Here is a 27,329-nt window from a genome sequence, read left to right as displayed (position 1 = left end):
AAGGGATCCACAGGGGTCTTTATCTACAAGTGAGCCGAGGTGAACATCCGTCATGTAAAAAACACACCTATACATATATACACACAGCCCCCGCACCTGGGCATTCTCTCAGAGGTAAATCTATCCGCGGGAGGGGAGGAGCGGCGCGAGGGGTGCAACACAGGGAGGCTGCCCTGAGCTAAGGAACCAGGTGCTGGCAGTGGGGAAAGGAAATTACGAAAGAGATTGGGAGACGTCTTAGAGGTCAGAAGTCAGGAGCAGGGGAAGATCTGGAAACCGACTGACTGAGGGCTGTTACGTCATGTGGCTATGAGCAATGATGTCTCATCTCTCCTCACGGTTCCCTTCTGAGATGCCTGGGGCTGGCACCCTCCCCCGCCAGCGCCAGCGGCCACTCCAAGCCCCTCAGAGGGCAGCAATGGCTTTGGCAGCCACCTGGCGGCCCAGGGGCAGGCTGAGGTCCGTGATGGCCAGAACCACCTTGGGGCTGGACATGGCTGACACCTTCACCAGTTCTGATACCTGCCAGACAGACAGACAGCTATTCAGTGGGGCGACAGTGGGTGCACTGTCCAAGAGGAAGGAGCCCCTCCCTCCTGGCTGCTGACCCCCAGGATCTAGAGGGTGGGGCAGCCCGGCCCGCAGGTGAAGACTCACGGTGGTGAAGGGCATGAACTGCAGGATGCTGCCCCGGCTGCCCTGCTCCAGGCAGTCCACGCACTCCTCCATGAACCACTGCACAAACTGCGTGTGCGGACCGGCGGTCCGCGACCCCAGGATGGAGGAGATGAGCAGGAACAGGTTGGCTGTGTGGCATCAGGGGAGAAGGGGAAGAATCCCATCAGAAAGATTTGGGAAGAGGTCGGACTCTGGGAGAAGAAATCGGTGCTAAGAGTGGCCCCCAAAAGGGGGACGTCAAAAAGAGGCAGCATGAAAGGCAAGCTGGGGGCGAGCCAGAGAGGGACGAGGTGGGAGCCTGGGGGAGACAGAGGGCTGGCAATTAGGGGAGACGGAGGAAAGAGGGGGAATGTGGCAGATGCGGGGTGGCAGGATGAGCTGTGGGAGCGGGGCTGGAGGACTCACCCAGAACTCTGTTCAGCGGGTCTCTCATATTAACCGTGTGGAGCTGGGAGGCCGACAGGGAGCTGCTCATGGATCGGTCGGCTGTGGGGCCAAGCGAGGGAGCACTGAGGAAACGGCCTCCTGCATTCAAAACCGCTGTCCCAGAGGAAGCCCTCACCCGTCAGGGGTGGAGTGCTTGCCCGGAGAATGTCCTTGGATCCAGAGTCACAAGGGCCCCCGAGAACAGACATCCCCCAAGCAGATATAAGATATACAGGCGTCAATCTGCTGGCTGTACGTGGATTAAGCCGCTAGTCCTCACACCTCCATTATACAGATGGAGAAACTGAGACTAAGATTTATTAAGTGACTAGCCAACAGTCATAGGATCTGCAGGCGGCAGACCCAGAGTCTTTCCTCTGCTCAAGTGCACAGTGGGTCCCCTACTCTCTAAAAGGCCTCAGAGAAACTTCTAGGCTCAGGAGAAATCTCTGGAAATAGGAAAAATTAAATGCCACAGAAGAGCCCTTGGCAGGGAGAGAGAAGTCGGTGGGGGAGGGGTGCTCTCTAGGCAGGAAGAGTGGGGAGCAGTCCCGAGTCCCAGCCCAGGCCTGTTTAGGGGGAAGGAAGGTCAGAGCTGGTGAGTCAAAGGCACAGAGCGTGCCCAGGGCAGTGAACTCACTGCAGTGAGGGGTGGGGAAGGGACAACCAACCATGCGCCCGGGGCTGGGCTGGGATCTGAGCAGAAGAGCTTCAACCCTTAAGGAGAGATCCACAGCTACCTCTAGTCTCTTGGGGTAGGAAACAGAGCAGCCACAGGGGACAGAATGGGGCACAGTCCTGCCACACTGTCTCTGACCAGCCAGCGAGATGCCCGGGGACCAGAGCAGGGCAGCTCTCAGGCAGGAGCGAGTTCCCGAGAAAGGAGGCAGCCCACCCAGCCCATGTCCACACACTCACTGGGACTTGAGAGGATATTTGCATCTTCCTCATTGGAGCTCAGCAGTCGCATCAGCTTGGAGGGCTGCATGTCATCCAAGGGGAAGAGGCTGATGTAATCCTGGAGGGCAGGAGTCACTGTCATCCACCCCTGGATCCCCAGATCTCCCATTATGGGGAAGAGGGCCAGAGATCAGATCAGAGTAGGGAACAGCGTCATCTTTCCCCTCACCCCTCCCACTACCCGAGGGAGAGAACTTCCACACAGTCACCCCTAACACAGCGGACCGGGGCAGGGTCCGTGCCTGGCTACCTGGGCCTGGGAAGGCGCCTCTTACCAGAAAAGGCTCAATAAACGTCTGTGGAAAAAGCACATGGGCAAGTGAACAGGGGAGGGGCCCCTATCCTACCTCAATATCTTCGCGGTGTCTCTTCTTTTGGCGGGAGGATGCCTGCCCCTTGTGGGAGGAGTAGGAACTCAGGGCACACCAGACGGCCAGCCTGGCAAAGGGGTCCAGGAAAAGGGGGTAAAATCAGAGGGGCCCCCAAGACGGTTTCTGCACCCATGCTGACCGTACCCCACCCGACAGGGCTTCCCCACAGCCCCGCCTCCCTGGGGGGCACGACGGGGTGCCAGACTCTGGGCTGTGGGGACTTGAGAATCCTACTTGGCGAGAGCAGTGCCAGGGGGGTCCATGAGGCTGTGCCACTTGGAGGAGTCGGTGAGCAGGCCGGGCAGGATGTGGCCCAGCAGGACCAGGGTCACCTGCTGCATGTCCAGACAGAAGATGGAGTAGAGCAGCTCCACCGCCCGCAGTGTGTGCTCCTTCCGCGTCTCCTTCAGCAGCTCCTGGGTGGGCAGGGGAGAGGGGACCAAGGAGCTGAGGGCCCTCGATGTGGGCTCTGACATCCTACAGCTCCCCTAGGGCCCAGGAGCTCCTGAGGCAAGGACTGCTCTGGATTCCAAGGAACCTACTCAGCGTTTGAGGGGCCTCTCAGGGAAGCCTGGCTGACCGGGCTGGGTGATGGGAAGTCAAAGTACAAATGAAGGGAGCTTGGCCCTGTCAGGCATTTTCTCAGCTGTCTCCCATAGTCTGGGGACACCTGCTCCTCCAGGCCGCCCCCACCAACCACCAGTACCTTAATCAGGTTGTTGCAGAACCAGTAGACGCCTCCCATGTGGAGCAGGGTGTCAAAGATGTGGATGGAGCGGCTGTCCACCCATCCCCTCTCCAGCACCTTGGCAAATATGTCCGTCAGCACCTCCTTTATGGGTCGCTTTGGGGGCAGCAGGTTCCAGTAGGGCATGGTGTCCATGCCCGTGGACGGGAACTTGATCTGCGTGGCTGTCTGCTGCAGCACGTCGGCACACATGTGCTCCAGGATGGAGCTCATGATCACCACCCTGGCGGAGGGGGAGGGGGAGAGGACCTGCGGGTCAGGCAGCACCAGCTTCAGTAGGTGAGGGAGTAGGGGACAACACTTCCAGGCTAGACTCTTCCCAGGACTTGGGTTACAGAAATGTTCCAGGGTAATGAACCCCATTCTACGCTGAGGGAGGAGACAAAAGGAAGCTGCAAACCCCCAGGGGACCTGACCCCACCAGCCTGGCTCCCAGCACCCGGCCTGGGCTGTGGGGGTGGGGGGACTTGCCTCCTCGGTCGTTCCCGCAACATATTCATGTTTTTCACTCGACTTCCCCCAGCCCCCAGACCTGGGCCCTGCCAATCCTCTGGCATAAATAAATATAATCACTTCCGTCTGGGCTGAGTGCTTGGGGGGGTTCCCTACCCAGCCTTGGCCTCCTCCCAAAGTAAACTGTTACTTCCAGGACAGGGCCCGAGGGCTGCCCCACAGGACTCTTCCCGGCCCTTCGTAGCTGGGCAAAAACAAGTGTACATCCAGGAATTTTCTCATGAAGAGCCTTCAACTATGAATACAGACCTGGGCCTGAGCGCTAACCTTTCGGAGGACCCGGGGTGGCTCTGGTAAAGTCACTTTGACTTTCAGGGTCACTTTTTCCACCTGCATGATGGAGCCACAGATTTCCCAGATAGAAGTCGGGGCTCTTAGAATGGATTAGGTCAGAGAAAACACTCCACGACTTGGCGTGGGGAGGATGATGAGGGCGGAAGGAATAAAGGAGGAGGAGAGGGAAAAGCAGGAGATGTGATTTTACACACTCCCAACCTCATCTCAGCTCAGTGCTTCCACGTCCCCCTCCACCCGTCCTTTACCCATCCAGTAAGGGCCATCACTTGTAACTTACGGCTTAGTGCGCGCCCGTACTCAGAGCAGCATGGTTCACAACAGCCAAGAAGAGGAAGAAGCCCACACGTCCATCAACTGATGAACGGATAAGCCAAATGCAGAATATACATACCATGGAATATCATTCAGCCTTAAAAAGGAAGGAAATTCTGACACATGCAATGACATGGTCGAATATTGGGGACATTATGCAAAGTGAGATATGCCAGTCACAAAAAGACAAATACTATGTGACTCCACTTACATGGGGTCTCTAAAGTAGCCAAATTCATAGAAACAGAAAGTAGAATGGTGGTTGCCAGGGGTTGGGGGGAGGACAGGACAGGGAGTTGCTTTATGGGTCCAGTTTCAGATTTACAAGATGAAAAAGTTCTGGAAAACTGTTTCTTGACAACGTGAATATACCTACATTGATAAACTATACACTTAAGAATGGTTAAGATGGTAAATTTCACGCTATGTATTTTTTTACCACAATTTTTTTTAAAAGGTTTATTGGATGGGTAAAGAACCACCATCACACTCAACTCAACAGAGCTGAAGTCACTAGAGAGGTCCGCCAAGCCTCTAAAAAGCCAAGGCAGGAAAATGTCACAGAAGATAGCCAGGCAGGGGGTGGGGAAGGGAGGGGGTGGACAGGCCCAAAGCCTGTAAAATCTATGGATGGGCTCACAGTTCCTGGACAGCAGTATAACTAAGATAATTACTGTATCCTGGCAAGCTATTTCTCCACAACTTGAGCTCTTTGAGGGCTGGAATCAGAGCTGTTTGGGGTCTGCAGTGCTGGGACACACACAGCAAGTGCTGGATTATAAACACAGAGACACACACTAAATGCTGCTGAGTCAGCGAGTGAATGTGTGATTAAGAACACGAGTGAGTGAGGAAGAGTGAGCAGGCGAGCATGGTGTCTCAGAAGGTGAGAGAAGAGGGGCTCAGTGGTGACTGGAGGGCCTGACGTCTCACGCCAGATCTGCAGAGCTCCAGAAGGAGGGGACGGGTCACTGACCTCTCATTGTAGAACTGCAGGGTGTTCTCGCTGTACAGCGGCCCTGCCAGCTGGCGGATCATCTGCAGCGACTTCTCACGCTCATCCAGCCCCAGCATCCGCACGTGGGCCACCAGCCAAGCCACGGCACACACTGCCAGACTGCAAACCTTCCCCTTGATATTATCGGTGATTTTCTGGGAGAGGGAAAGAGGGTGACTGGGGTCGTGATCTCCCCTTCCTGGCCCTCACTGTCCCCGGCCTCCGCACGGCAGTGGAGTCCTGGGCCACAATCCACAGCTCTTTTCACCACAAGTTGATTTTCCCAAAGTTACCTGGGTGGGAAGGAGCAGCTAAGATTATGCTTACAAGGAAGGTCAATGTCCACACATGGACTCCCGGATTAAGGGTCTTCTTGCTCTTATGAATTCTAACAAGCTATCAAAGATTGGCTCTGTGTTTTGGGCAAGGCTACCTGGATGGACTCGAAGGCCAGCACCCCATTCTCCCAGGCGTTGAGGATTTCCAGGATGGCCGCTGAAATGCTGAGACAGGCTTCGTGCCACTTCATTTGCCTGCGAGGGGGTAGGGCGGGAGAAAAATCACCATAGGGGAGCGTGGGATGGGCTGAGGGAGAGGGTCTGGGCCCTGCCCCCACTGCCCCCCTTGGAGTGGGCACCCAGGCCACTGACACCAGCTTCATCTCCGAGGAGTTGTTGAGCAGAGCCACCAGGGACTCCACTTTGGTGGAGTCGGGCCGGAAGCAGGGGTGGTCAGGGTTCAGGATTTTGCCCTCCTCGGGCATGCACGTCTGCATCCACGTCTCAAAGAAGAACACCTCTGTTCCTGTGCTCGACTCAGACAGGATGACCTGGGAAAGGAAGGTTGGGGAGGGGGATGTGCAGCACCCTACACCTCAATGTCCTGCCTAGCTGCTTCCCTCTTCCAGCCTAAAGAACTGGCGACAAATTGATCAAAGGGAGAAAGACAGTGGCTATGCTGCCACCTAGTGGTGGGTGTGAGTGTGGCACTGAGGGATTCAGGTCATGACAAGGGGGTGACTATTGACTGGGCCTGGGTGGGCACCTGATTTGGGCAGCCAGGAGACCAGGCTTGGGAGACTGGCGGGGGCAGGGGCGGGTTAGGGGTGTGAGGTGGGGAGAGTTATTGGTTGCTTCTTTCCCCTTTGCCCCTTCTCTTGGTGCCCCCCAATCCTGACTGCTCCCCGCTACTCACCTCTGAGCCATAGGTCTGGGCCACGTGGCACAGCATGAGGAAGGAGATGTCAAAGAGCAAGGCTCGAACTGAGGCCGCCTTGGCTGTGAAGGAGGAGAAGGCTGACCTCATAGCCTGGGGCAGGGGCCCAAAGGCCTCGTCTGGGTCGGGAGGGGATCAGGATCTGCCTCAAGGAAGGTCAGGGACCGAGTGGCTCCTTCAGAGCTCTGAGGCTCAGAATCCTTTTCTTGAGTCTCATTTTGAACATCATCCCTTCCTTGGAATCAAAGACTCCTGATACCTTCCTTCCCCCTCAACACCTGACCAAATCATAACAGGGGAAGGAGAGACAAATAGTGGTTTGGGAAGAATCCTTTTCCCGCATGACCCTCTTTCAAACCTCCCCAGAAGCTTCGGTTGGTCATCACTCAGGGGAGAAAACAGCCTCCCCAGGATGAGCAAAGGCATCCTCTTCCCTCCCTGTCCTCACCCTCTGCACCCCACCTTCAGCGCCACTGGGTCTGCGGGTATGCAGAGCTGACTTACTGCTTTCTTCACTGCCGTGTGTTGTGAATTCGTTCAAACTGCGGAAGGAATGGAGATGGGTCGCATCAACCAAGGCCAGCGCTGAGCGATGGCTGTGGTCGGGGGCCCCGTCCAGTCAGAGGGCAGTCACTGGAGTCTGAACTATGGGTTCAACTTAAAGGGAACACCATTGCTACAGAAATGAGAACCCTTTCTATTTTTAAAAGATTTCCAAAGCGTAGAGAGTGGCTCGCTGAGCGGAACAACATTCTATACATGAAATTCCAAGTCAATGGAAAAAGTCAGAATTTGAGAGCCCCTTACTAGTAAGTGGGTCTGCACGCAATCCCTCCATGCCAACTGTTCAACACCTCATCACCTCACCAAACACCTCCACTTCATCCCCAGCTGAAGACAAAAGAGCACTTTTCATGTCCAGAGAACCGGCCCTTCCCCCGAGTCTCCAGTTGGGATGCTCTGCCTTGGCATCTCTGAGGAGACCCAGCCCCCAGTTCCTCGCTCTTATTCTGCTACCTCCTCCTTCAGACCTGCCTCCCAGACCCTGGGCACGGGCTCAGCCTTCCTTACTTGATGAATTTCCGGGCGAAGGACTTAAGCTTCCCAGTGGCGGCAGCCGCAGCCAGCAACAAGTCCAGGCTCTTCCCAGACAGCATGTGGCCCAGGACCCCCAGCAGCCCCTCCGGGGACTTAGAGTGGTCTGCGTCCATTGTCTGGGGACAAGACAGGAAACCAAGTCTTGAAGAATACTGAAGACTTGAACACATAGATACCACCGAGCCCCAGTTCCTCTCCACATGTCTCCAGTAAACGGGATACCACAACCTGCAATTTAATCTCTGTCTTTCTGACTCCCATCTGGAAATCCATTCCTAAAATTCCTTGCTCTCCGATTCATCCCTCTCAACCTAACTGGGACGATGGTGGTGGGGTCGGGGTGTGCAAGTCTCTGCTGTGAGGTTCAGCATTATTTCTGCACGAGCAAGTGCAGCACCCAGCACAGCGCCTGCCTCACCAGCGACGTTCAACAGATACTCGTTTCCAGTGGTGCTTCCCTCCTCTCCCCGTTTAGTCTACCTCCAAAGTAACCATGTGTACAAGCCAGAAGAGAGCTCTGTGGCCTCTGTTTATTTATCTGGAAGTAGAGGGGAAGCTGGAAAGAGGGAAGAGATGACCCTGGTGGGAGGGGAAACGCACACTCACTTTGAGGATGTTGGTGACTGTGGGCTCCGCACGGAGGATCAGCCCAGGGTTGGGCTGGATGTTGGCATTTTCATCTGATTTCAGCTGCGGTGCATGCTCCCGGTCTGCTTTGCTGTGGCCGGAACCAGTCAGTCAAGAGAAGGGAAGAGGAACACAGATCAATTCCTGACACGCTTCCCAGTCCAGTCCCTGAAGCAGCGGCCCGGAGAAGGCTGGGAAGCGCCACTGGGGTCGGGCGAGGTTTACGAAAGCAGATCCAACATCGCAATTGCTTCAATTTGTCACTGGTCTTTACATCTATTTTGAAAGTTCACTGAAGATGAAAGGAAGTTTTAGGATTTCTGCTTTGATCACAAAGGAGGGTGAGACTTAAAGTGTAGCACCTAAGAGTGCAAGACCTGCTCTGCAGAAATCTCCTGTCCCTGGTAACTCTAGGCATGGCCCCTCTCACCTGCAATCTGAACTCTAGACTGGAGGGGAGATAGCACCCAGCAGCCCGGTCTGGACCTGAGGCGCGGTGGTCAAAGGGCCCGTGGGCCAGCTCGAGGAACTCACACTTACCGCTTGGCCATTAGGTTGTTCATACTGGCTTCAGACAGAAGCCCCTGCTTGCTACATTCCTGGAGCAGGAAGCTTGTACAGTCACAGCTATGAGGGAAAAAGAGGATGGGAGGCTTGGGCATACAGCAGGGATTATTGAAGAGGGAGCAATGAGCCTGTCTTGCATCTTCCTTCCTTGAGGATGAAGAACTTTCTGAGTGCCCGAGGGAAGGCAGAGAGGACCGGGCACTCACAACCACGGGGCTGCTGCCTCCTGCCCCTGCCGAGGGGAGTGAACAAGGAGACAGTCTCCTGGGGCTTCTCTGGCACAAAGAGCAGGGGAAGAGCCCAGAACACCTTCCAGTAGAGTGAGGGTGAACAGGGGACTTCATACTTGCAGCGCTGGTCAGCCTTGTCCAGCAAGGGGGTGAGCTTCAGCAGGAACTCAAAAGCAGAATTGACATCCTCAGTAAAGTCCTGCAAAGAGCCAGAATCTGCCATCTGGCTTCCAGGTCCTCTGCTCCATGCACAGCCTGCGATGCAGGTTCATGAGGATGCCCTGCTGGGTTCAACAGCCTACAAGTCGGCCGTGCCCCGCTGGCTTCCAGCAACTGGACGGGAAGAGTACAGGGCACGACTGCTCCCTGTGTCCACCCCGGCCTGGTCATCTCAGGCACCCTCGTCTCCAAGCAGCCTGGCTGCCTTGTCAGAAGACTGCATGCACGTGCGCAGAGGTACACACGTGCTCCCAGGCTGACTCCAGCACAAGAATGCACCAGTGCCCAGCAAGGGCCAAGGAACCCTCCCTGTGCCCTTGTTCCTTTGGGGCAGAAACAAGGATTCACCTGTTTCCATGTCCTCCCCCCATCTCATTTCTTTCACTCACCTTGTCCCCATGAGAGTATTTCTTCAACTTCACCAAAACCTGTGGAATCTAGAGGGTGAGGCAGGGTGGTGGGGGATAGGAAGCTCAATTTCTTCTCTCCTTCACCCAGAACTAAAGGCATCCCCTCCAGCCCGCTGCTCTGCACAGAGACAGGAACACTCCTGCCCCGGAAGTAAAGACACTCTTAGAGCCAAATCAGAAAGCTGACGGCTAGCCAAGTGCCTGGTGCCCTCAGCCTGAGGGGCACAGGAACCCCTCACTTTCATGGCCTGACGAGGAAATGCCATAAGCCAAAGTGGGCTCCCACAGCTGCCCTGCGCCACGCTGGCTGATGCCAAGACATGGCGGAAGCCTGCCAAGTGGGCTGAATACAGCCCTGGGACTTTGAGAGAAAATCACAGAGGGGAACTTGTGCTGGGGGACCTGGCAAGCTGGGCACAAGGCCAGCAGGGAGAAACGTGGGGCAAAGGTCCAGGGTGTCTCTGCTCTTCCTAAGAACCATCCCCAGACGGGCTCTCCACAGCTCCCCCATCCCAGGTACCTTGAGGAAGGTGAAAGCTGTCCACTTGAGCTCTCCAGTACCCTCAGGAGACTCAATAAGACCCACGAAGCAAGCTTTCCAGATCTCCAGGACAAAAAGTGGGGTAGGGATATGCTGCAGGGAGAGCCATGGGTGAGGCCTGAGAGGGCGCCGTGCCCCTCCTGCCTCTGGGCCCCTGAGGATCGGGGGGTCAGAGGCCACACAGCACAGGCACCTCCCCCACTCCCATGTGAGAACCAGGGACGGCAGGTGACATGGCATTTCATCAGACAGAACCGCGCAGGACTGGGATCCATGCTCCACCAGGAAGCAAGAGAAACCCTATCTCTCCCACAAAAGACTAGAAAAATCCTCCCTCCTGCCCTCCGCATGGCCAGCCTGTCTTGGGGACAGAGAAGCAGAGCTGGCCTCCCACCTGCATGCGTTTCACCATCATCAGCTGTTCCACCAGTGGCTGTGTCTCGCCTGTCAGGTTCATGGTGCCCTCGAGCAGGACCACTGCATGGACGGTGGGGAAGCCAGTCTTGTGCAGCTGCTCCGAGTGCACGGACAGCATGGTGGGGATGCTGAGGGAAAACAGCCACAGGGGACAGTATGTGGGGAGCCGGAAGAGTCAGAGAGGAGGTGACAGCAGAGGGGCCGGGGCCAGGGCCACACCTCCCCAGTCCCTTCACCATGATCGCCCTGGGAGTGGGTACCTCCTGATAAGTGTGCCACACTGCTCGGCCTGGCTCCGGAGCTGGGGGCTGCTGAGACCAGCCAGGATATCCCCAAGCTTCAAGAGGCAATGCTCAATGGCAGTCCAGGAAGCTGGCAGAGAAAAGGAAATGCAGAAAATGATGGGAAACAGAGGCGTGGAAGACAGTGGCCCCAGCTCCTCGACTTTCGCACCCCCTGGGCCCACAAAACCACGCAGGGAGACTTCCCCTGAGGATGGCATGAAGGCTGGGGGCCTGAGGGCAGCATGCACTGTTTCCAGAAGAAGGGTGCACACCATTGATGGAGCCCCTAGAAGCTATTCCCAGAGGATGGACCTCTAGGAGTTGCACGCAGCTGACTTAGAGACTAGGTCCAGCATAACACAGGCAGGGACAGAGGGAGGAAGAGGGGGTGTGGAGTCCAGTGGAACAGAGGGGTGGCCACAAATCATTTCAAGAATGGGCCAGCCTTGCAAGTGGCCACCGCTCTCCAGCCCAGTCAAGCTGGAGTCCTAAACAGCCTTCCATGTCGCCTGCTCCATGTCACTTTGCTCTCGCTGCTCCCTCTTCTGAAATGCCCCTCCTACTCACCTCATCCTCACTCTCTCACTAGCCCTCAAGTCTCTGTTCAAGCCCCAGCTCCTTCAACAACTTACCCACCCACTGCTCTCTGACTCCTCAACGCCTATACTCGCGGTCTACACCGCACAATTTGGCCCTTAATTATAAGTAACTTATCTTGATTACACTTCCAGAGGGTCAGATGATTAATAATGCCACCACCTAGCCCATTAACCTCCATGTAGCGTAGGGAAAAAAAAACAAGAAGACCTGAGATCCGATAAAATTAAGTTCAATATTCACTCGCTTTTCAGCCAACAAATACTTGTCAAGGGCTCAAGATACGTACAGCCCATTTTTACATAGTGATCATCTTTCTGGCTTTTTCACAGGCCATAAACCCTATTCTGAGAAGTAATAAACATACTAATCCTATATCAAGTTCTCCAGCCAGGTCCTGAAAACCCAGGTGGAACCCACTCCAGTATTCTTGTTACTGGAGAACAAGAGATCCTTAGGTGGTCCCAAGCCTCATCAGCAAGACTGTGGCCTTCAGGTCCCATGTCCAGAACTGCCAGTCTTCCCTCCCACCAGGTGGTCTGTCTGATCCTGGGATCTGGAGGGGTCCGAAATTTAACACCTGCACTTGAGATAAGAGGTGTACGGCGCCACAGGCCCACGTTTAGAGGGATGTTTTAGGCCACACTCAAACACTAGAGTCATTTGCTTTCAAAAGATGAGTCACATGGAGACCAACACAAGAATGGATGGTGTGCTTGTCTTGTCCTCCCGTTTTTTTCCGTGTCTATTACGTACTAGTCTTGCTCCCCACTAGCGTGTCTGCTTGTGGACGGTAGGGACCTGCCACATGCTCCTTCGGTAGCCCCCCGCCCCCCACCCCCAGCACCTGGCACAGTGCTGGGCATACAACAATGCTCAGTAAATACCTGTTGGTTGATTGGCTCGGGTGCCACCCTGCCCAAGTCCCTGGGATGTATGCAATGCTTATGGGGAGAAAAAAAAGGAAGTGGGATGATTTCAGATCCTCCTCGAAAGAAGTGGGATGGCATCCTGCCTCTCCCCTCTCAATTAAAGAACCAGCTACGGGCGCAGTGGCAGGTGGGGCTCAGGGAACCAGGGGACATACAGGCCTCCTCTAGTTTGGCGATGTGAAGCAGAGCCCGGTTCTTGGTACTGCTGAGGGTCTTCTCCAGGCGCTGCAGGCACATGGCAAGCTGCTTCTCGGCGGCGGCTGGAGTGCCGGCCTCCAGCCCGACTCGGAGCTGCTCGGCAGAGGCTGCGGTGCAGCGCAGCAGCCAGTGGAGGGCGCTGAGGAGGGCCCGGCAGAGCCCGATACACTCCTCCGCTTTGCCGTGACAGCTACCAGGGAAGGATGCAAAATCTGACTCTACTCCAAAGGCTGAAATTTGACCCACACCAACGTTCCCCAGAGGGCCTGGCACTCCCCTACTAGGGAAGAGAGTTGGGAAGCTAGCAAAGGCCTGGGGAAGATGGCCCTGTCGGCTCCCTTTGGATAAGATTTCAAATGAGCTACTCCAGACAGAGAAGAGGCATTTTAGTCCTAAGGGAATAAGGAGAAAAGAATGGGGGTGGGTGGGTGCGGATGAGCAGGTGGGCAGAAGTGTGGGAGCCCGCAGAGCTGGTCTGAGTCTCTGTGCCAGGAGCTTCTCCTGTACGCTAAGATAGTGCTGGAAGGTTGTGAGCCCCTCACTCCTGCCATTACCTCAGTCGGTCACAAAACATGTCCATGATGTCCAGCAAAGCCTGGACACACAGGTCCCGGGAAAAGTCATCAAACTGTGGAAAGAACAGTGGTGATGCTATGGAACGTCCTAGTCACTCCCCAGTCTCACGCTTGCGGCACCTGGCACATTCGGGATTCCTATTCATCTCTACTCCGACCTCAGGTTTCAGGCTCAGCATCCTTTCAACATTGGCAATTGGCTCCCAATGGCCAGCCTTCACTTCCCAGGATCCCCCTCCTTCCCAAGGAAGGCAGCCATGCCAGCCAGAGACAGGCTGTGCTGCCTGCCCAGCCTCAGAGGTCACGTGGTCAGAGCAGTCAGGGAGGTGGGGCCCCGCTGTTGCTACCATTCCTCTGAACCCCCGCCCCCCCACTGAGCTCATGTGTGGCTGTGGTCATACCTTACTGATAGCTGTGAGGACAGAGGAGTAGGACACCATCTGGAAAGAAAGAAGAAAGATAAAATTCAGACAACTAGTGTGCCACAGTTGAGAGGCACAAACACTGACACTTAAAGTGGCTGCAACTCTCCTAAAATCTCACCCCTTCGAGAGGCCATCCTCAACCCCTGAAGAGAGGCAGTAACATCAGGCATTGTGCCCATTCCTGCTTCAATCACACTCCCTATGATTGAAGGCATCGGCACAAACCCACTGAGAAGATATCTGGGGGTATCCAAAGGGGCCAAGTTTCATGATCACATGCCACCAGACATAACAAGGTTAGACTGCTGGTGGGCAGAAGAATGGACCAGGGTGAGATCCTCTTACTCTACTCCTAAAACTCCTATCAAGAGTGATTGTATTTGGACAAGAACTGGAGATATACAAACTTTCCCTGCAATGAACATGTAGTAACTACACTTGTAATAGGTAGTGAATTTCATCACACATACTCATTCTCTAAGACTCCTCCAGGGCACCACCCAAAGCTGAAATCCTTTCTTGATGCTCCAAGTAAATGCCTTAGACCTATCATTGCACCGTGGGTACCTGCTGCCCCACCAAACTAGGAGCTCCTTGAGGACAAGGATGCTTTCACTCAGTGACCACCATGAACCTGTTAATAACGTCTGGAGAATGGATAAGTAAAAACGCACCCTTAGACCAACATTTCCCAAAGTAGCTTCCAAAGCTGTGCTGTCCAAGAGGGGGTGACACTGGCCACATCTGGCTGTTTAAACTGAAGTTAAATGAAATAAAAAATTCAGTTCCTTAGTCGAACTAGCCACATCTCAGGTGCTCAACACCCACATGTGGCTAGTGGCTACTGTACTGGACAGTGCAGATAACAGAACATTTCTATCATCGTAGAAAGTTCTATTGGGTGATGTTGTTCCAAAGATTCCTCAAGACGTTAAGAAATTTTACACATGCACACACATATACAGAGCTTCTGGGTAATACGAATTTGAGAGACCCTGAAATAAACATATACAAAGAGCTTTCTTTAAAGGGTTCTTTTAGTAAAGAGCTTTCCTTACTGTAGGACTTCCCTAAACCATAATAATATTTTTGTATACAATGAGAATCTCTAGGATAACTGGCAATGAAGCAAACAATACTTTTCCAAATTATCTGGCCAAGGAATTTCACTTAAGCAGTATTTGCAAAAGACATTTCAGGAAATGCTATCTGAACAGTGAGCTCCCTGAGAACAGAAATAGTGTTAAGTTTATGTTTCCCTAGAACCTAGCCCCAGGCTGACCACACAGTAGGTCCTCAGTAAGTTTTTATTGCTTTAGATTGATGAATTCTAGTAACTAGCATCCTGAAAAACTTTTACCTTAAAGCAAATTTCTATGAGTAAAACTTATTCATCACTAAGACTGGAGATGTGGTTCAAAAGAAATAATTAGTCATGAATGAAATCAAACCCTCCAGAGAGCTTTTAAGCTGCCATATTTTAAAAAAAAATTATAGCATGCTGATCAAATGTGAATACCACAGAACATAGTTACAGGTGTGTGGCAAAATGTATCAAAATAAAAAGCAGAATATAATGATAAAAACCATCAGGATAATCACCTGCTTCATAGGTTGTCTTCACTAGAGGAATAGAAATTTCCAAAGATGTAAGAAGAAAGCTAAGTCACCCTCAGTGACTCAGTACGGTGAATTTTACATGCATAGCAATGCCTTCCATGTAGTTTCTCCAATACATGAACAGACAGTTCTCTGTTCAGACATTTTTTAACTGGACTTGGATAAAGAGGAGCAAAACACACAGAGGACTTAAATACACCGTTAGCGTTTAGTGCCACTCTCAGCGGGGCATACTGTGAAGCCATAGCTGGTGTCTGACAGTGATCAGAAAGTTGGGAGCCTGCCTGGGCAGGATGACCATAACGTTCCAGGCGAGTGTTTGTTTATTTATAACCCATGTCCCCATAGCAAGAGTTTGGCAGCGAACTGAGCCCTGTTGGATACCAACCTGAAGAGGGAGCTGGATGTCCCCACTAGAAACTCACCCCAAACTACCAGAAGAAAAACACCCAGTTCTGTAGGTTCTGAGAGATGCCGGGAGTTACTGTGAATTTATGGGCTCCAAAGTCAGAATTATGCTCAGCCCGTCTTTGCTAATGGTATCAATAAAGCCCTGCTACTCTGGAGACCTAAAAATACTTTCCACATGGTGAACTGCTTTTCACAGCAGGATTTAACCTATCCCAGTCCTAATATATCCATCAACATAGAAGCTCTAAGCCACCATCAGCCCCCGAGGCTGGAGACGGTCTAAGCGGCCTGGTGCACACCTGGCCAGCCCAGAGTGACCTTGCAGCTGCCTTCTAATCCCCTCTCTCACATTCAACGCCCTCAACTCCTGCTAAGTGCCTTCTACGTGCACAGCACTGGACCAAAGAGCCTCTTGACTCTGACGGAAGAATAAATTACTAATCTTGCATAGCATTTTGCAAGTCACGAAGGTCTTTCCTATTTTTCTTTCTCTCACTGGTACTTCAGGCTCTTCCTCCCTCTTGCCTTCCTCATCAATTTACACATCTCAAAGTTCTTCTATTTTTAAAACAAGTTGGGGGGTAATTAGGTTTATCTTTTTTATTTATCTTTTTTTTTTTAATGGAGGCACTGGGGATTGAACTCAGGACCTCGCTCATGCTAAGCATGCGCTCTACCACTTGAGCTACCCTTTCCCTCCTCAAGCGTCTTCTATTTTTAAAAGAACCCCCCGCAGACTCTCTATTTCCAATTAACCACCACGCTCTCACCACAGACATAAGTGCTCGACACCCACTGTCTCTACCTCCTGGCCTTCCATTCGCAACACGACCCACTCCAGTCACTTCTGTCCTCACCACAGCGAAAATCTCTCATTAGGCTCATCAACAAAGTTGTTAAACCCCATGGCTACTCCTCGGTTCTCATCTCACTGCCCTCTCAGCGGCATCTAACAGCAGGAAACAGCTCCTCATCCTTCAAGTCCTCTCCTCCCTGGGCTTTCCTTGGGATCACACTCTCTTGGTTTCCTTCTCTCCTCACCAGCCCCTTCTCTTCAGACTCCTCTGAGGAATTCTTTTCCTCTGGGTGTTCCCCAAGTGTGACTGGTTCCTCAGAAATACGGCTTGGGTCACCTCTTGGCTCCCGTGCCACACTCTCTCTGGGCAATCTCCTCCATGCCCGGAGCTTCAAATACCATCTGTGGCTGACAGCTCCTAAACCCTAGCTCCAGTCTCCTCTCTCCTTCTGAGTTCCAGACATATTATGCGTTCAACTGGCTACTGAGGGTCTTCTCTTTGTCGGTCCCCCAGGTACCTTCAGTGAATCAAGGCCAGAAGCAAACACCACCCCTCATCTGCACTCCAACCCTAACAGCAGTCCTGCTCCAATCCCACTGTCTCCTTCCCATCCCATCAGCCCTCCAGGGGTCCAAACCAGAAACCCAGGCTTCAGCCTTGATTTCTTCCTCTCCCTCACACCCCTCCTCCAGTTAACCACCAAATCCTCTCAATGCCACTTCCTAAATTGTTCTTGGACTCGTCTTTTTTTTCCTGCTGCCACTTCTCAAGTTTCTGCTAGTATCATCTCTTACCTGAATCACTGTAACAGACTGAAATCAGGGCTTGGAAAACTACAGCTAAAAAATTAAATCTGCCTCATTGCCTTTTTTTACTTCCCCCTACACTTCTTTTTTTTAATGGAGGTACTGGGGATTGAACCCAGGACCTTGTGCACGTTAAGCATGTGTTCCACCGCTAAGCTATACTCACCCCGCCTCGTTACCTTTATTGTAAATAAAGTTGTATCAGGACACAGCCATGTCGGTTTATTCACATATTGCCTATATGTGCTTTATTGCCTATATGTGCTTGTGAGTTAAAATGACAGAATGGTGGTGACTGAGAACATACAGCCTGCTAAGCTGAAAGTATTTACTATCTGGTCCTTTACAGAAAAAATATCCTAGACTAAACTGTCTCCCTGCCTTCTGCCTTACCTCCCTCCCACTCATTCTTCAAACTACAACCAGAGTGATCCTTCTAAAATCAAACCACAAATTCCTCAAATCCCCAAAGTCAAGGAAACCCCAATCAAAATGCAACAGGATATTTTAAGGAACTTCAGTTGATTCTAAAATCTGTCTGGAAAAGAAAATGCCTGAAAACAGCCAAGAAATTTTTGAAAAATAAAACAACTAAGGGAAGACTTGTGTAACAAGATATCAAACATACTATAGAGATAGAGTCATGAAAAGGGTAAAGTACCGGCACAAAAAAGATAAATATGTCAATGAAATACTAGATTGTCAAGAAATAGACCATTGTCTGTAAGAGAATGTAAGATATGACCATTAAATGGCCTATTCAATAAAGCCATTGTCCATCTTTTCAGAAAAATAAATAAATTTGGATCCTTTCCTTACACCAGAAAATTCTAAATGGATTAAACAAAGTGAAGTGTTGGCAGAAATTAAAGAATATATTTTGATCCTGGAGCAGGGAAGCCCTTATGCAAGACAAAAGCCATACAGGAAAAAAAAAAAAAAGGTTAAATCTGACAACAAATACATTAAAAATATTCTGCATACTAAGAAAATTAAACCACAAAGTTAAAACAGTGATAGAAAAAAATTTAAAACATAAATAACAGATAATAGTTACAAGATAGACTATATTAAAAGACACTTAAAAATTGTAAGATTCTTCTTAGGGTGATGAAAATGTTCTAAATTGATTGTGGTGATGGTTACACAAGTCTAAATATACTAAAAACCAGTGACTCACACACTTTAAGTGGGTAAACTGTATGTTATGTGATTTATGTCTCAAGAAAGCTGTTACTAAAAAAAAAAATAAAGAAAATAAACTAATGTTAGAAAAAATGGGCAGATGATACACATAAGTAATTCACAGAATATATACAGAGAGCCAATAAACATGAAAAAATATGCTCAACATCACAATCGTGGAAATACCTCTTATAACATGATGTACTTTTTTGCCTCTCTAGGAAAAAAATCTTAAAAGATTCTATCCAACACTGGCAAAGGTGTGGGGAAATACTGGCAAGGACTATGGAGTGGGTGTAAAGTGATACAATCCTTTTTTAAGGGCAACTTGCAGGATCCACTATGATTTAACATGTGTGTACTCTTCAAACCAGCAATTTCTAGCTATCTATCCTAGGGAAATAGTCCGAGATATGCAGAGAGGTAAGTATAAGGATGTTCAGTGAATCATTGATGATTAACAGTAAAAAATGCAAAACAACCTAAATTACTGAACAAATGGAACATTATACAGCAGTTAAAAAGAGCAAGAGTGATAAGGGTATAGCTCAGTGGTAGAGCACATGCTTAGCATGCACAAGGTCCTGGATTAAATCCCCAGCACCTCTGTTAATAAATAAATAAAACAAACCTAATTTCCTCTCCCCACCAAAAAAGAAAAAAAATTTAAATTAAAAAATAAAAAAAGAATAAGGAAGATGAGCTTATTCTAACATGGAAAGCAGACACGAGGCCAAGAGGGAAAAAAAGGCATAAGAACTACATGCCAGCTGAGGAATACTACTTGGCAATTTAAAAAAAGGAGTGCACGCTTCGGCAGCACATATACTAAAACTGGAATGATACAGAGAAGATTAGCATGGCCCCTGAGCAAGGATGACATACAAATTCGTGAAGCGGTGATTTTTCTGAATCACCATGCTGAACACCAGAGACTAACACAACACTGTAAATTGACTATACCTCAATAAAAAAAAAATAAGTAAAAAATATTTTTAAAAGAATGAACTACTGACACATACAACAAAGAGCTCAACAACATTTCTGTTAAACAAAAGAAAACAGAGCATTAAGTGTTTATACTATTGAGTCCATTTCTATGAAATTCAAATATAGACAATGTTAATCTATGGTGCAGATAGAAACATTTAGCAGTTATAGGAAGATGTACTAGAAGAGGGTACAAGGGAACCTTCTGGGAGAACGAAAATGTTCTGTATCTTATTTTGGATGTCAATGCTGTGGGTATAGACAATTACTAAAACTCAATGAATTAATCTTAAGATCTATGCATTTTATTGCCATGTTAAATACATATAAATCCTATCACACTACTCCTCCACTTAAAGCCCTTTAAATGATTACTCATTACCCCAGGATAAAGTCCACACTCCTTAGCAACAGCAACAGGTCATTTATGACCTAATCTCTCTCTCTCTCTCTAAACCAATCTCCTCCTTGAAGTACTGGCCCAGCAGTTATCAAAAGATGGTCCAGGGGCCCCTGGGGGATCTATGAGTCAAAACTATTTTTAAAGTACTACAAGATGGTATTTGCCTTTTTCACTCTTACTTTCTTCCAAGTGTACAACAGAAAGTCCCAGAGGCTCCATGACATATGACATTATATAACTAAATATGTCAACAATTGGAATATCTGTATAAATAAGTAATGGATATTTTCCAAATGACCGATTCATATTATAAAATCATGCAGGGGTAAAAGATCCATTCAAACTGCAAGAGAGAAATCAATGGATTTTAATGTAACAGTATTAAAAATTCACTGATGTGATTTTTACAACATCTGCTGAATCTTAGCATAATTATCAAAGAAAAATATCCACATTTATCTGAAAGGCTTTAAAAATACTCCTCCCTTTCAAACTAAGTATCTGATGTGCAAGACTAGATTCTCTTTTATTTTGGGGCGGGTAATTAGGGTTTTGTTTATTTGTTTTGGTGGAGGTACTGGGGATTGCTTGTATGTGCATGCTAGGCATGCACTCTACCCCCGAGCTATACCCTCCCCCCAGATTCTCTTTATATACATCAGCTGAAACAGCCTACCTACCTGCAACAACTGAATGCAGAAGCAGATAGGAGAATTCAGCTGTATTCTATCAAGCCAAACATCAAAGAGATTTGCAAAAATGTAAAACAATGCCACTATCTTCACCAATTTTCTGTTGTTTTAAAAAAATGATTATTTTTCACTAAAATGTCATTTATATTAATATAAAATGGTATGTTTTTTGTTACTTTTAAGTACAAAAATTTTTTTTAATTTCTAAAATGGTGATATGAAAAGATATAATACATATTAACAAAAACTCTGTAGGAGTCTCAATTTTTAAGGGTATAAAAGGTGCTAAGACCAAAACTATGGCTCCAGCCATACCACACTATTTTCAGTTCCTAAACATCATGTGATGTTTGTCTCCCAGCCTCTGCGTGTGCTTTTCTCTCTGCTTTGTACACTCTCATCAATCTGCCTGGACAGCTCCCACTCAACACTCATGTCTTGGTTTAAACATCACTTTCTCCCTGGTTGCTCATGCTGGATTAGGTGCCCCTCCCATGTACTCCCATAGTACTCTGTTCTAGCCTATATCATAATCCCATCCTGCAATTGACTATTTATTTACATGCCTGCATTACCGACTAAATTCCTTGTGTGCTGGGATCAGGCCTTGTTCACAGGTAAATCCCCAGAGCCTATGGCACTGTCTGGCACATACAAGCATTTGTGAATATTTATTGGTAGAATAAGTTAATGTAATATTAATCATAACCAATGAAGTACTGTTATTTTCATCAGAAGACTAAGGCTCAGAGAAATGATGTGTTCAAATTCACCTAGAAAGTCTGAGCTGTACTCCAAGTCTTTTACCTTCAAACCCTCACTCTGGAACAGGTGGAACAGTTTACCTGGGAACTAATGGCATACTTCAGGTAGGACAGGATGAGAGGATTGGGGGAAGGTCCAATCATGGCCTGCTCCAGTAGTGCTTCTGTAAGGGGAATAACAAAGTAAGACTCAGTGGTTACAGCTTCTCTGGGTTTAGCCCTCCCATCCATCCTTCCTACTTCACTTGAGACCTGCTAGGTTGAGAATGTCCCAGGTGGCTCCTTTGGGAAAGAATTTCTTCATGTTGATTGCCCATTGGTAGTCACTCCATCGCTCCTTCCAAGCTTGCAAAATGGCTTGCTTCAGGTTCACCACCTTCATGATTTCACTCAGGAGGCCAGGCCGGTGGCGGTCAGCTGTGAGGCGGGAGAAAAAAAGCTAGAAAAGGGGTGAAGAGATTCTGAGGAAAAGAACGGGGCGTGGGGGGAGGGGGCAGCGAATAGAGTAAAATGGAATGGAGAAGATACAGGATGATTTAAGGGAGGCAGAACTAGAAAGGGAAAAAAAGGGAAAGGGGGCAAAGTAGGGATCCTGTTAGGTTCTTCCCTCCTAAATCATCCTTGAAACTGGAGCACTAAGGTGTCAAAGGGACTTTAATACAGAGATAAATGGGCAGCAAGGGGTTAAGCTGGTTCCGGTTCCCTAACTCTGCCCTTAGCTCTCGCTGCGTCCCTCAGCCGCTACCACTCAAATCCAGATTCCGCCCCCCTCGCCCGCATTTCCTCTACCTTCCCCAACCCTGAAATTTCCTATTTCCTTTTCATCCACCACCTCCCCAAATTTAAGCCTACCGGACAACCTAGTCCTAGATCCTAGGCATCACCATTTTGGCACTTATTAAAGAGCTGATTTTCTATTGGCTGAGAGTAACCAATATTAACCAATCGGGATGCAGCAAGAGCCCGGTCACGCCACGATGTCTTCTGGGAATTGTAGTTCCTTGGACTCCGCGAGCAAGCTAGGGGACGAAGCTAGTCAGCCTGCATTGTTACTCTCCTTTAGAGGACAGGTAGGAGCTGAAGCATCGCAGAGACTCGGGGGACTTAGAGGGAAAAGTTCTTGAAAGGCTTCTCGCAATCAGGCTTCGTTCAATGACGTCACTGTCCACCGAGCATTTAAATCACATCCCGACATCCTTTCATTATCCGCTAGTTAATAGGCACGCCAAGGGTGTGGCGTTCGTTCAGCAATAGGCTTTCTCTTTCTGGTCTTTTTTTATTCCCTCCTCCTAAATCCCTAAGTCTACCAGGGTTCTTCTCATTTCCACACCTGTATTCCAGAAGCGACATTGAGGTTCTGTCACTTGCACACACATCACCCACTACTTCACCCCCAAATCTGGCAGTCCTCCCAGTATTAAGCAATAAGGAGGAAACTGAGGTTTAGGTTATCAAAACTAAGGAAAGTTTGAGAAACTGTCATAGTCAAAAGGGCCTAAGGAGACATGATGACTAAATGTGACTTGGTATCCTGGATGTGATCCTGGAACAGAAGAAGAACATTAGATGAAAACTCAGCAGACATTAGTTAATAATGTATCAATAATGGTTCATTAATTCTAACAAATGTACCATACTAATGTAAGTTCCTAATAAAAGGGAAAACTGGGCGGGGGTACAGGTACTCTACCTTCAAATTTTTTCCCATAAATCTAAAAATATTATTTTTTTAAGTTTATTAAAAACAATGGAATGTCTTGCTTATCCTAGTGTTTTGGGTATTAGACTTTTTCCACCCCCAGTGCGAATCCCAAAAGCAAATGCTACCCACCTGGCTCCAACATCTGAGCCTCCCTATAAACAGCCCTCATCCCTGTCCTGTTTGTGGACAGGTCGTCCCTAACATTTACAACCCAAACAACATGGAAGCCCCCAGCCACCCCTATTTCCAGCTCCCCATCCCATACCATGAGAAGCCTCATATTCCCAACCAGGAGTTCAAGCTCCATCTGTATTTCCCAACAACCATTCTTTGGTCACCCTTTCAGTGGCAAAATCAGTCCTCAGAGGGACATATCTGGAAGACCAGTCCACTCAGACTCTGGAATCAAACCTGAGGCCCTCAGGGCAGAGAATGACAGGATTCTGGGTATCTGGAGCAGAGTCTAAATTGGGAGACAAGAACTTATGTTCTGAAGGAGAGAGTGCAGCTGGAGGAGAGCCAGATCACACCCCTCTAAGGTCTATGGCTTTCCTCCCTCCCAATACGCCCACCCACAATCCCCTCCATTCTGCTCCCTTTAGTGCCTGCCCAAGTGACACTGCTGGGGAATAATGTTTATACAAAACAGCTGCCAAATATGTGTAGCCAAAGCTTCCAAAGCAGGAAGGAGGGAGAACCCAGACTCCTCACACTTAACCTCCAAACACCCCCTCCCCTCCCCACACACACACACTTGAGACAGCCACAGACCCTGTTTCCCTGCAATCTCTCACATAGCTGGCTTCCCTTCTTCTCCCAAGCCCCTCACTCCACCATTGCCTGCTTCCTTCCTCTCATCCCTTTCCTGTTACTGCAGGTTAGGACCCCCTACCTTGACCCATCCCTGGATCCTGCAGCTCCTTTCCCACCCCTTACAGCCCAAACTGCCCTCTGTCAACTTTGTGACCGACAGCTCCTGACTTAATGGGTACTAGATCCAATCTACATGGAAGTGGGGAATATCTGGGCCTTAAAGATATTGGTATTCTGAACTTAAACCATCCCCCTCTGGCAGGAAACCTGGCAGATCTCGGGGCGGGGTGGGGGTGCCTCCTCCCCACTTTACATTGGCAGGGAGGTGGCTTCTGTAGTGAGCCCATCTGCCTTCCCTTTCCCCGACCTCTCACCAGCAGCCCTCCCTGTAGGCTTGTCAAGGTTTCCCTAAGAACTGGACTCCTAAGGGAGTAAAGGAACTCCCTTAGTTCTGGGCAAGGGCTATTTCCAATTTCTCTACTTTGTCCTGACTCCCTGGTCTGTAGATATCAGAGGCAGCCATACCATCTTTCTCTCCATATCAGCATCACTTCCTAGGACCCACAAGCTCTCTGGCTTGCCCACTACAAGGACGGGACTCCATGATAATCTTCCAGTGGATGAAAGAAGAGATGCCAACATCCCCTTTGGGTGTAGAAGGAAACCCTTCCCCCAACACAACCCCTCTAAAACATCCCTCTTACTGTCTCCACTTTCCTGGGATGTCTGTTTCTTCTCCCTCAGCACTGAGAGAGGCTGAGCTCCCAATTCTGCTCTCTGAACCCCAAGCCCAAGCTCTTCATTGTGTTGGTTGGTCTGGCTGGGGAAGGAGCCTGGCTGGAGAAGAGGGGCAGGGAGAAGCCAGCCAGGCAGAGCGACATGGCAGCTCTGGAACAGTGGCAGAAAAGGAGGTAAGTCTAGGTGGGGACTTGAGGTAGGGTAAGAGGCTGTGGGGAACTGGGTTTTGGGTACCCAAGAAGATGGAGCCATTCCTTATCTAGGCTGGAAAGAAGTATAAGGAAAAGTGGCGAGAGTCTAGACCCAGGGACGCTGAAATAGTTGGGAAACGTACAAGACACAAAGGGTTTCCTCTTCCCTTCACTCTGTAGGGAAACTGAGTCATTCCCCTCCCCTAACTGGAATATTTTCCTTTGGAAGCTTGCCTGGGCCCCCCCCCACCATGGGGAGTTAATTGGCAGCAGGTGGATGGGGAAAGAAAAAAAGTCATTCCCACATACTCATACACAGCTGGCTCCAAACCCAGTTTCTTCCCCCAACTAGTCCCACAGCAAAATCCCTTTCTCTCTTTCTGGGGAAGAAGAGGATGGGGAAGAAGGCTACAAGGTGGCTCCCCACTCAGGGATCGCTCCTGGATCCCCACACCTCTGTCTCTGTCTTCCTGCTGCCCCCAGGAAAGGTCCAGAAAGAGACCAGCCAGGACAGTGAAAGGCAGAACTTGAACCAATCCTAGAGAGGCTGGTTTCCTCTCTAACACCCTGAAAGATGCCACACCCTCCAGCATGGAAGCGAAGACAGTACTGTGACTCTGAGGTATGGACAATGGCAGGGAGGGAGGTCAGCTGCCCCCGCTCTGGGTCCTGAGAGCCACTCTGTACTCCTGGCCTCCACACCAGCCTGTCCCATCCTCTCCTTCAACTGGAGGGGGAGGCTGTAGTATGGTAGGTAAACCTCCCCTCTGCCCTCCTGGCAAAGCAGGATGAAGGGGTTCCATGTAGGAGTGAAACCAGAAGCTGGGAAAGTTCAGGGGATCCAATACTTGGTATGTATTAAATGCTCAAAAAAAAAAGTGTCAAATGAATAAAAGTAAGAGAAACCCTGGCAGACAACCTGGAGAAGGTGTCAGTTTCTTTTTCCACTTCTTGCCTCAGCTACCAAAAGCAAGGCTCAGCTAGGCCTGAGTCCCTTCCCTGGCTCCCTTTTTTTGTGACCCACAACCAGGGCATCTGATGGGACAAAACTCATTGATGTGGGGGGTATATTAAGGGGCGACTTTCCTCTTGGCACGGCAATTGTTTGCTAATTTCCCAGCCTCTCATCTCTGCCAAACACTTGATTCCCAACTCCCCATAAACTGCACCCTCCCCTTTCTTTCCTCTATTTTCAGCATCTTTTTTCTTGATTAAAGGTCACTCAGGGGGAGAAATACCTGGGTTTTAATTTCTCTTAGTGGCACCTCAGTTTCCTCTGTTTTCCAGAGTCTTTCTAGAACTCCCCAATAAGTGAGGCTGTGTCTGCAGAGACAAAGGGTGACTGCTGAACACCTCATCACTTGCTGACATCACCCAGAGCCCAGGAGGTCAAGACAAGATGGGGAGGGGAATTACTGAGGCCCAGACCACTGAGCTAGCTTGAGGGCAGGCTGACAGAGGGCTTGTCTCCTGTTCCCTCAAACTGGGGCTTCTTGGCAGGGCTGGAGAAGGCTGTGTGGAGTCTTGGCTTCCAGGCTTTGGGGGAAGCTCTTCAGAAAGATATCTGGATCCCCTAGTTTCTAAAGGTAGGACCCTTGAGAAATCTTGGGGTGCTTCCTAGCAACAGTCTGGGAGGGCGGGATGGAGGAAGGAAGAGAGGGAGGGGCCTGGGCATAGCTGATCCGATGGGAGCCCAAAGAACAGGCTGTTCCTGCTGCCTCCTTGGCAACCAGAATCGAAGAGGGAGGGGGCCGTCAGACATATCCCCTTGGAGGGTCTCTATCCATCTTCACTCATGCCCCACTTTCCTGCTCTCCCTTTGGCCTCAGCCCTGAAGCAGTGGGGGGGGGGGGAGTAGCCCTGGTAGGGGTGTCATGGCAAGAAGGGAACAGGAGCTGAGGATGAGATGACTCTGAAGGGAGCTAGAAGCTTCTAGAAATGGAGGTAGGCAGGGTGAGTAGGTTGGAAAGGGGAGTGATGCAGCCCAGGGCCAGGGGCTGTAAGCCCAGGCTTGGGCTAGATCCTGGATCTGGCGAGATACCTGCTTTGGAGGCAGTGTGCCCTTCTCTTTGCCCTTGCCCAGGTCTGTTACCAGTCCCTATTGGGAGCCAAGGAAAGGGAAAGAGGTAAGATGAATGGTGAACTTTCATCTTTGAGTTCAAGATGCCTGGTCAGGCCCTCAAGGGGGAGAAAGGCAGATAGAAGGCATCTCATTTTCTGTGGCTCTGGGTCAGGATTTCAAAGAGTTCCCCTTACCCAATATTTTTAAGGCCTTCCATCTAAGAGATGTGGTGGGGAAGCCAGAATGAAGGGGAAGCAAAAACCATAACACTTTCCCCATCCCCCTCTGGACTCGTCACCCTGCCCTAATCCAGATTACTGCTAGAGCTCTCCATTGTCTCCTGCTTCTGTAGTTCTGGCTGATCGATGCCCAGGATAAATGGAGCTCATCTCATAAATGCATCTTATGCATTGAGATTATCTCCCAAGTCCTTGGGCAGCCCAGTCCCAAGGGACTGCTTCCATACATGGTACAGCCTGCACCCTGAACACTGCACACCATAGCCCTGCTCCCCAGGG

General features: G+C 50.0%; 1 protein-coding gene and 2 non-coding genes across 8 annotated transcripts; 1 reads left to right on the top strand and 2 right to left on the bottom strand.

Annotated features, from left to right (window-relative positions):
* MED24 (mediator complex subunit 24) lies at positions 1 to 25,358 on the bottom strand. 6 transcript variants are annotated; one of them, XM_072938761.1, is made up of 26 exons: positions 22,248 to 25,358; positions 21,558 to 21,722; positions 21,387 to 21,469; positions 13,614 to 13,652; positions 13,192 to 13,265; positions 12,595 to 12,827; positions 10,887 to 10,998; positions 10,604 to 10,754; positions 10,189 to 10,302; positions 9,648 to 9,695; positions 9,156 to 9,238; positions 8,783 to 8,869; positions 8,222 to 8,333; positions 7,589 to 7,731; positions 7,022 to 7,059; positions 6,497 to 6,579; positions 5,953 to 6,131; positions 5,736 to 5,835; positions 5,282 to 5,457; positions 3,142 to 3,406; positions 2,670 to 2,851; positions 2,412 to 2,502; positions 2,023 to 2,122; positions 1,084 to 1,203; positions 658 to 806; positions 1 to 522 (listed from the first exon to the last, which is right to left on the bottom strand). In XM_072938761.1, the coding sequence occupies exons 2-26, from the start codon at positions 21,685 to 21,687 to the stop codon at positions 406 to 408; spliced, it is 3,009 nt and encodes a 1,002-aa protein (XP_072794862.1). In that variant the 5' UTR covers positions 21,688 to 21,722; positions 22,248 to 25,358; the 3' UTR covers positions 1 to 405. The 6 variants fall into 6 exon arrangements, with proteins under 6 accessions (XP_072794862.1, XP_072794860.1, XP_015103365.1 ...); XM_072938759.1 differs by lacking the exon at positions 22,248 to 25,358 and adding an exon at positions 22,158 to 22,199; XM_015247879.3 differs by lacking the exon at positions 22,248 to 25,358 and adding an exon at positions 22,158 to 22,199 and having other exon boundaries at positions 1,084 to 1,164.
* On the bottom strand, positions 6,659 to 6,762 carry LOC116283858 (small nucleolar RNA SNORD124). The gene has a single exon (XR_004193556.1). It is a non-coding gene; the product is annotated as a small nucleolar RNA SNORD124 (small nucleolar RNA).
* On the top strand, positions 19,261 to 19,367 carry LOC116283860 (U6 spliceosomal RNA). Its single transcript, XR_004193558.1, has one exon. It is a non-coding gene; the product is annotated as a U6 spliceosomal RNA (small nuclear RNA).
* Positions 25,359 to 27,329: the final 1,971 nt, after the last annotated feature.

The sequence above is a fragment of the Vicugna pacos genome, chromosome 16 (assembly GCF_048564905.1).
Source record: "Vicugna pacos chromosome 16, VicPac4, whole genome shotgun sequence".
Classification (NCBI taxonomy): domain Eukaryota; kingdom Metazoa; phylum Chordata; class Mammalia; order Artiodactyla; family Camelidae; genus Vicugna; species Vicugna pacos.
This window is presented reverse-complemented; position numbering and strand designations above follow the sequence as displayed.

What these genes read in the sequence shown, in the direction of transcription:
- MED24 (XM_072938764.1), bottom strand. Translation starts at nt 21,687, where the DNA reads ATGAAGGTGGTGAACCTGAAGCAAGCCATTTTGCAAGCTTGGAAGGAG. An exon ending in ACACGGCAGTGAAGAAAGCA is followed by an intron (nt 6,580 to 7,021) that starts GTAAGTCAGCTC and finishes CCTCCTTCACAG; the next exon opens with CCAAGGCGGCCTCAGTTCGA. An exon ending in AAATATCCTCTCAAGTCCCA is followed by an intron (nt 1,165 to 2,022) that starts GTGAGTGTGTGG and finishes TTGGCCCCACAG; the next exon opens with CCGACCGATCCATGAGCAGC.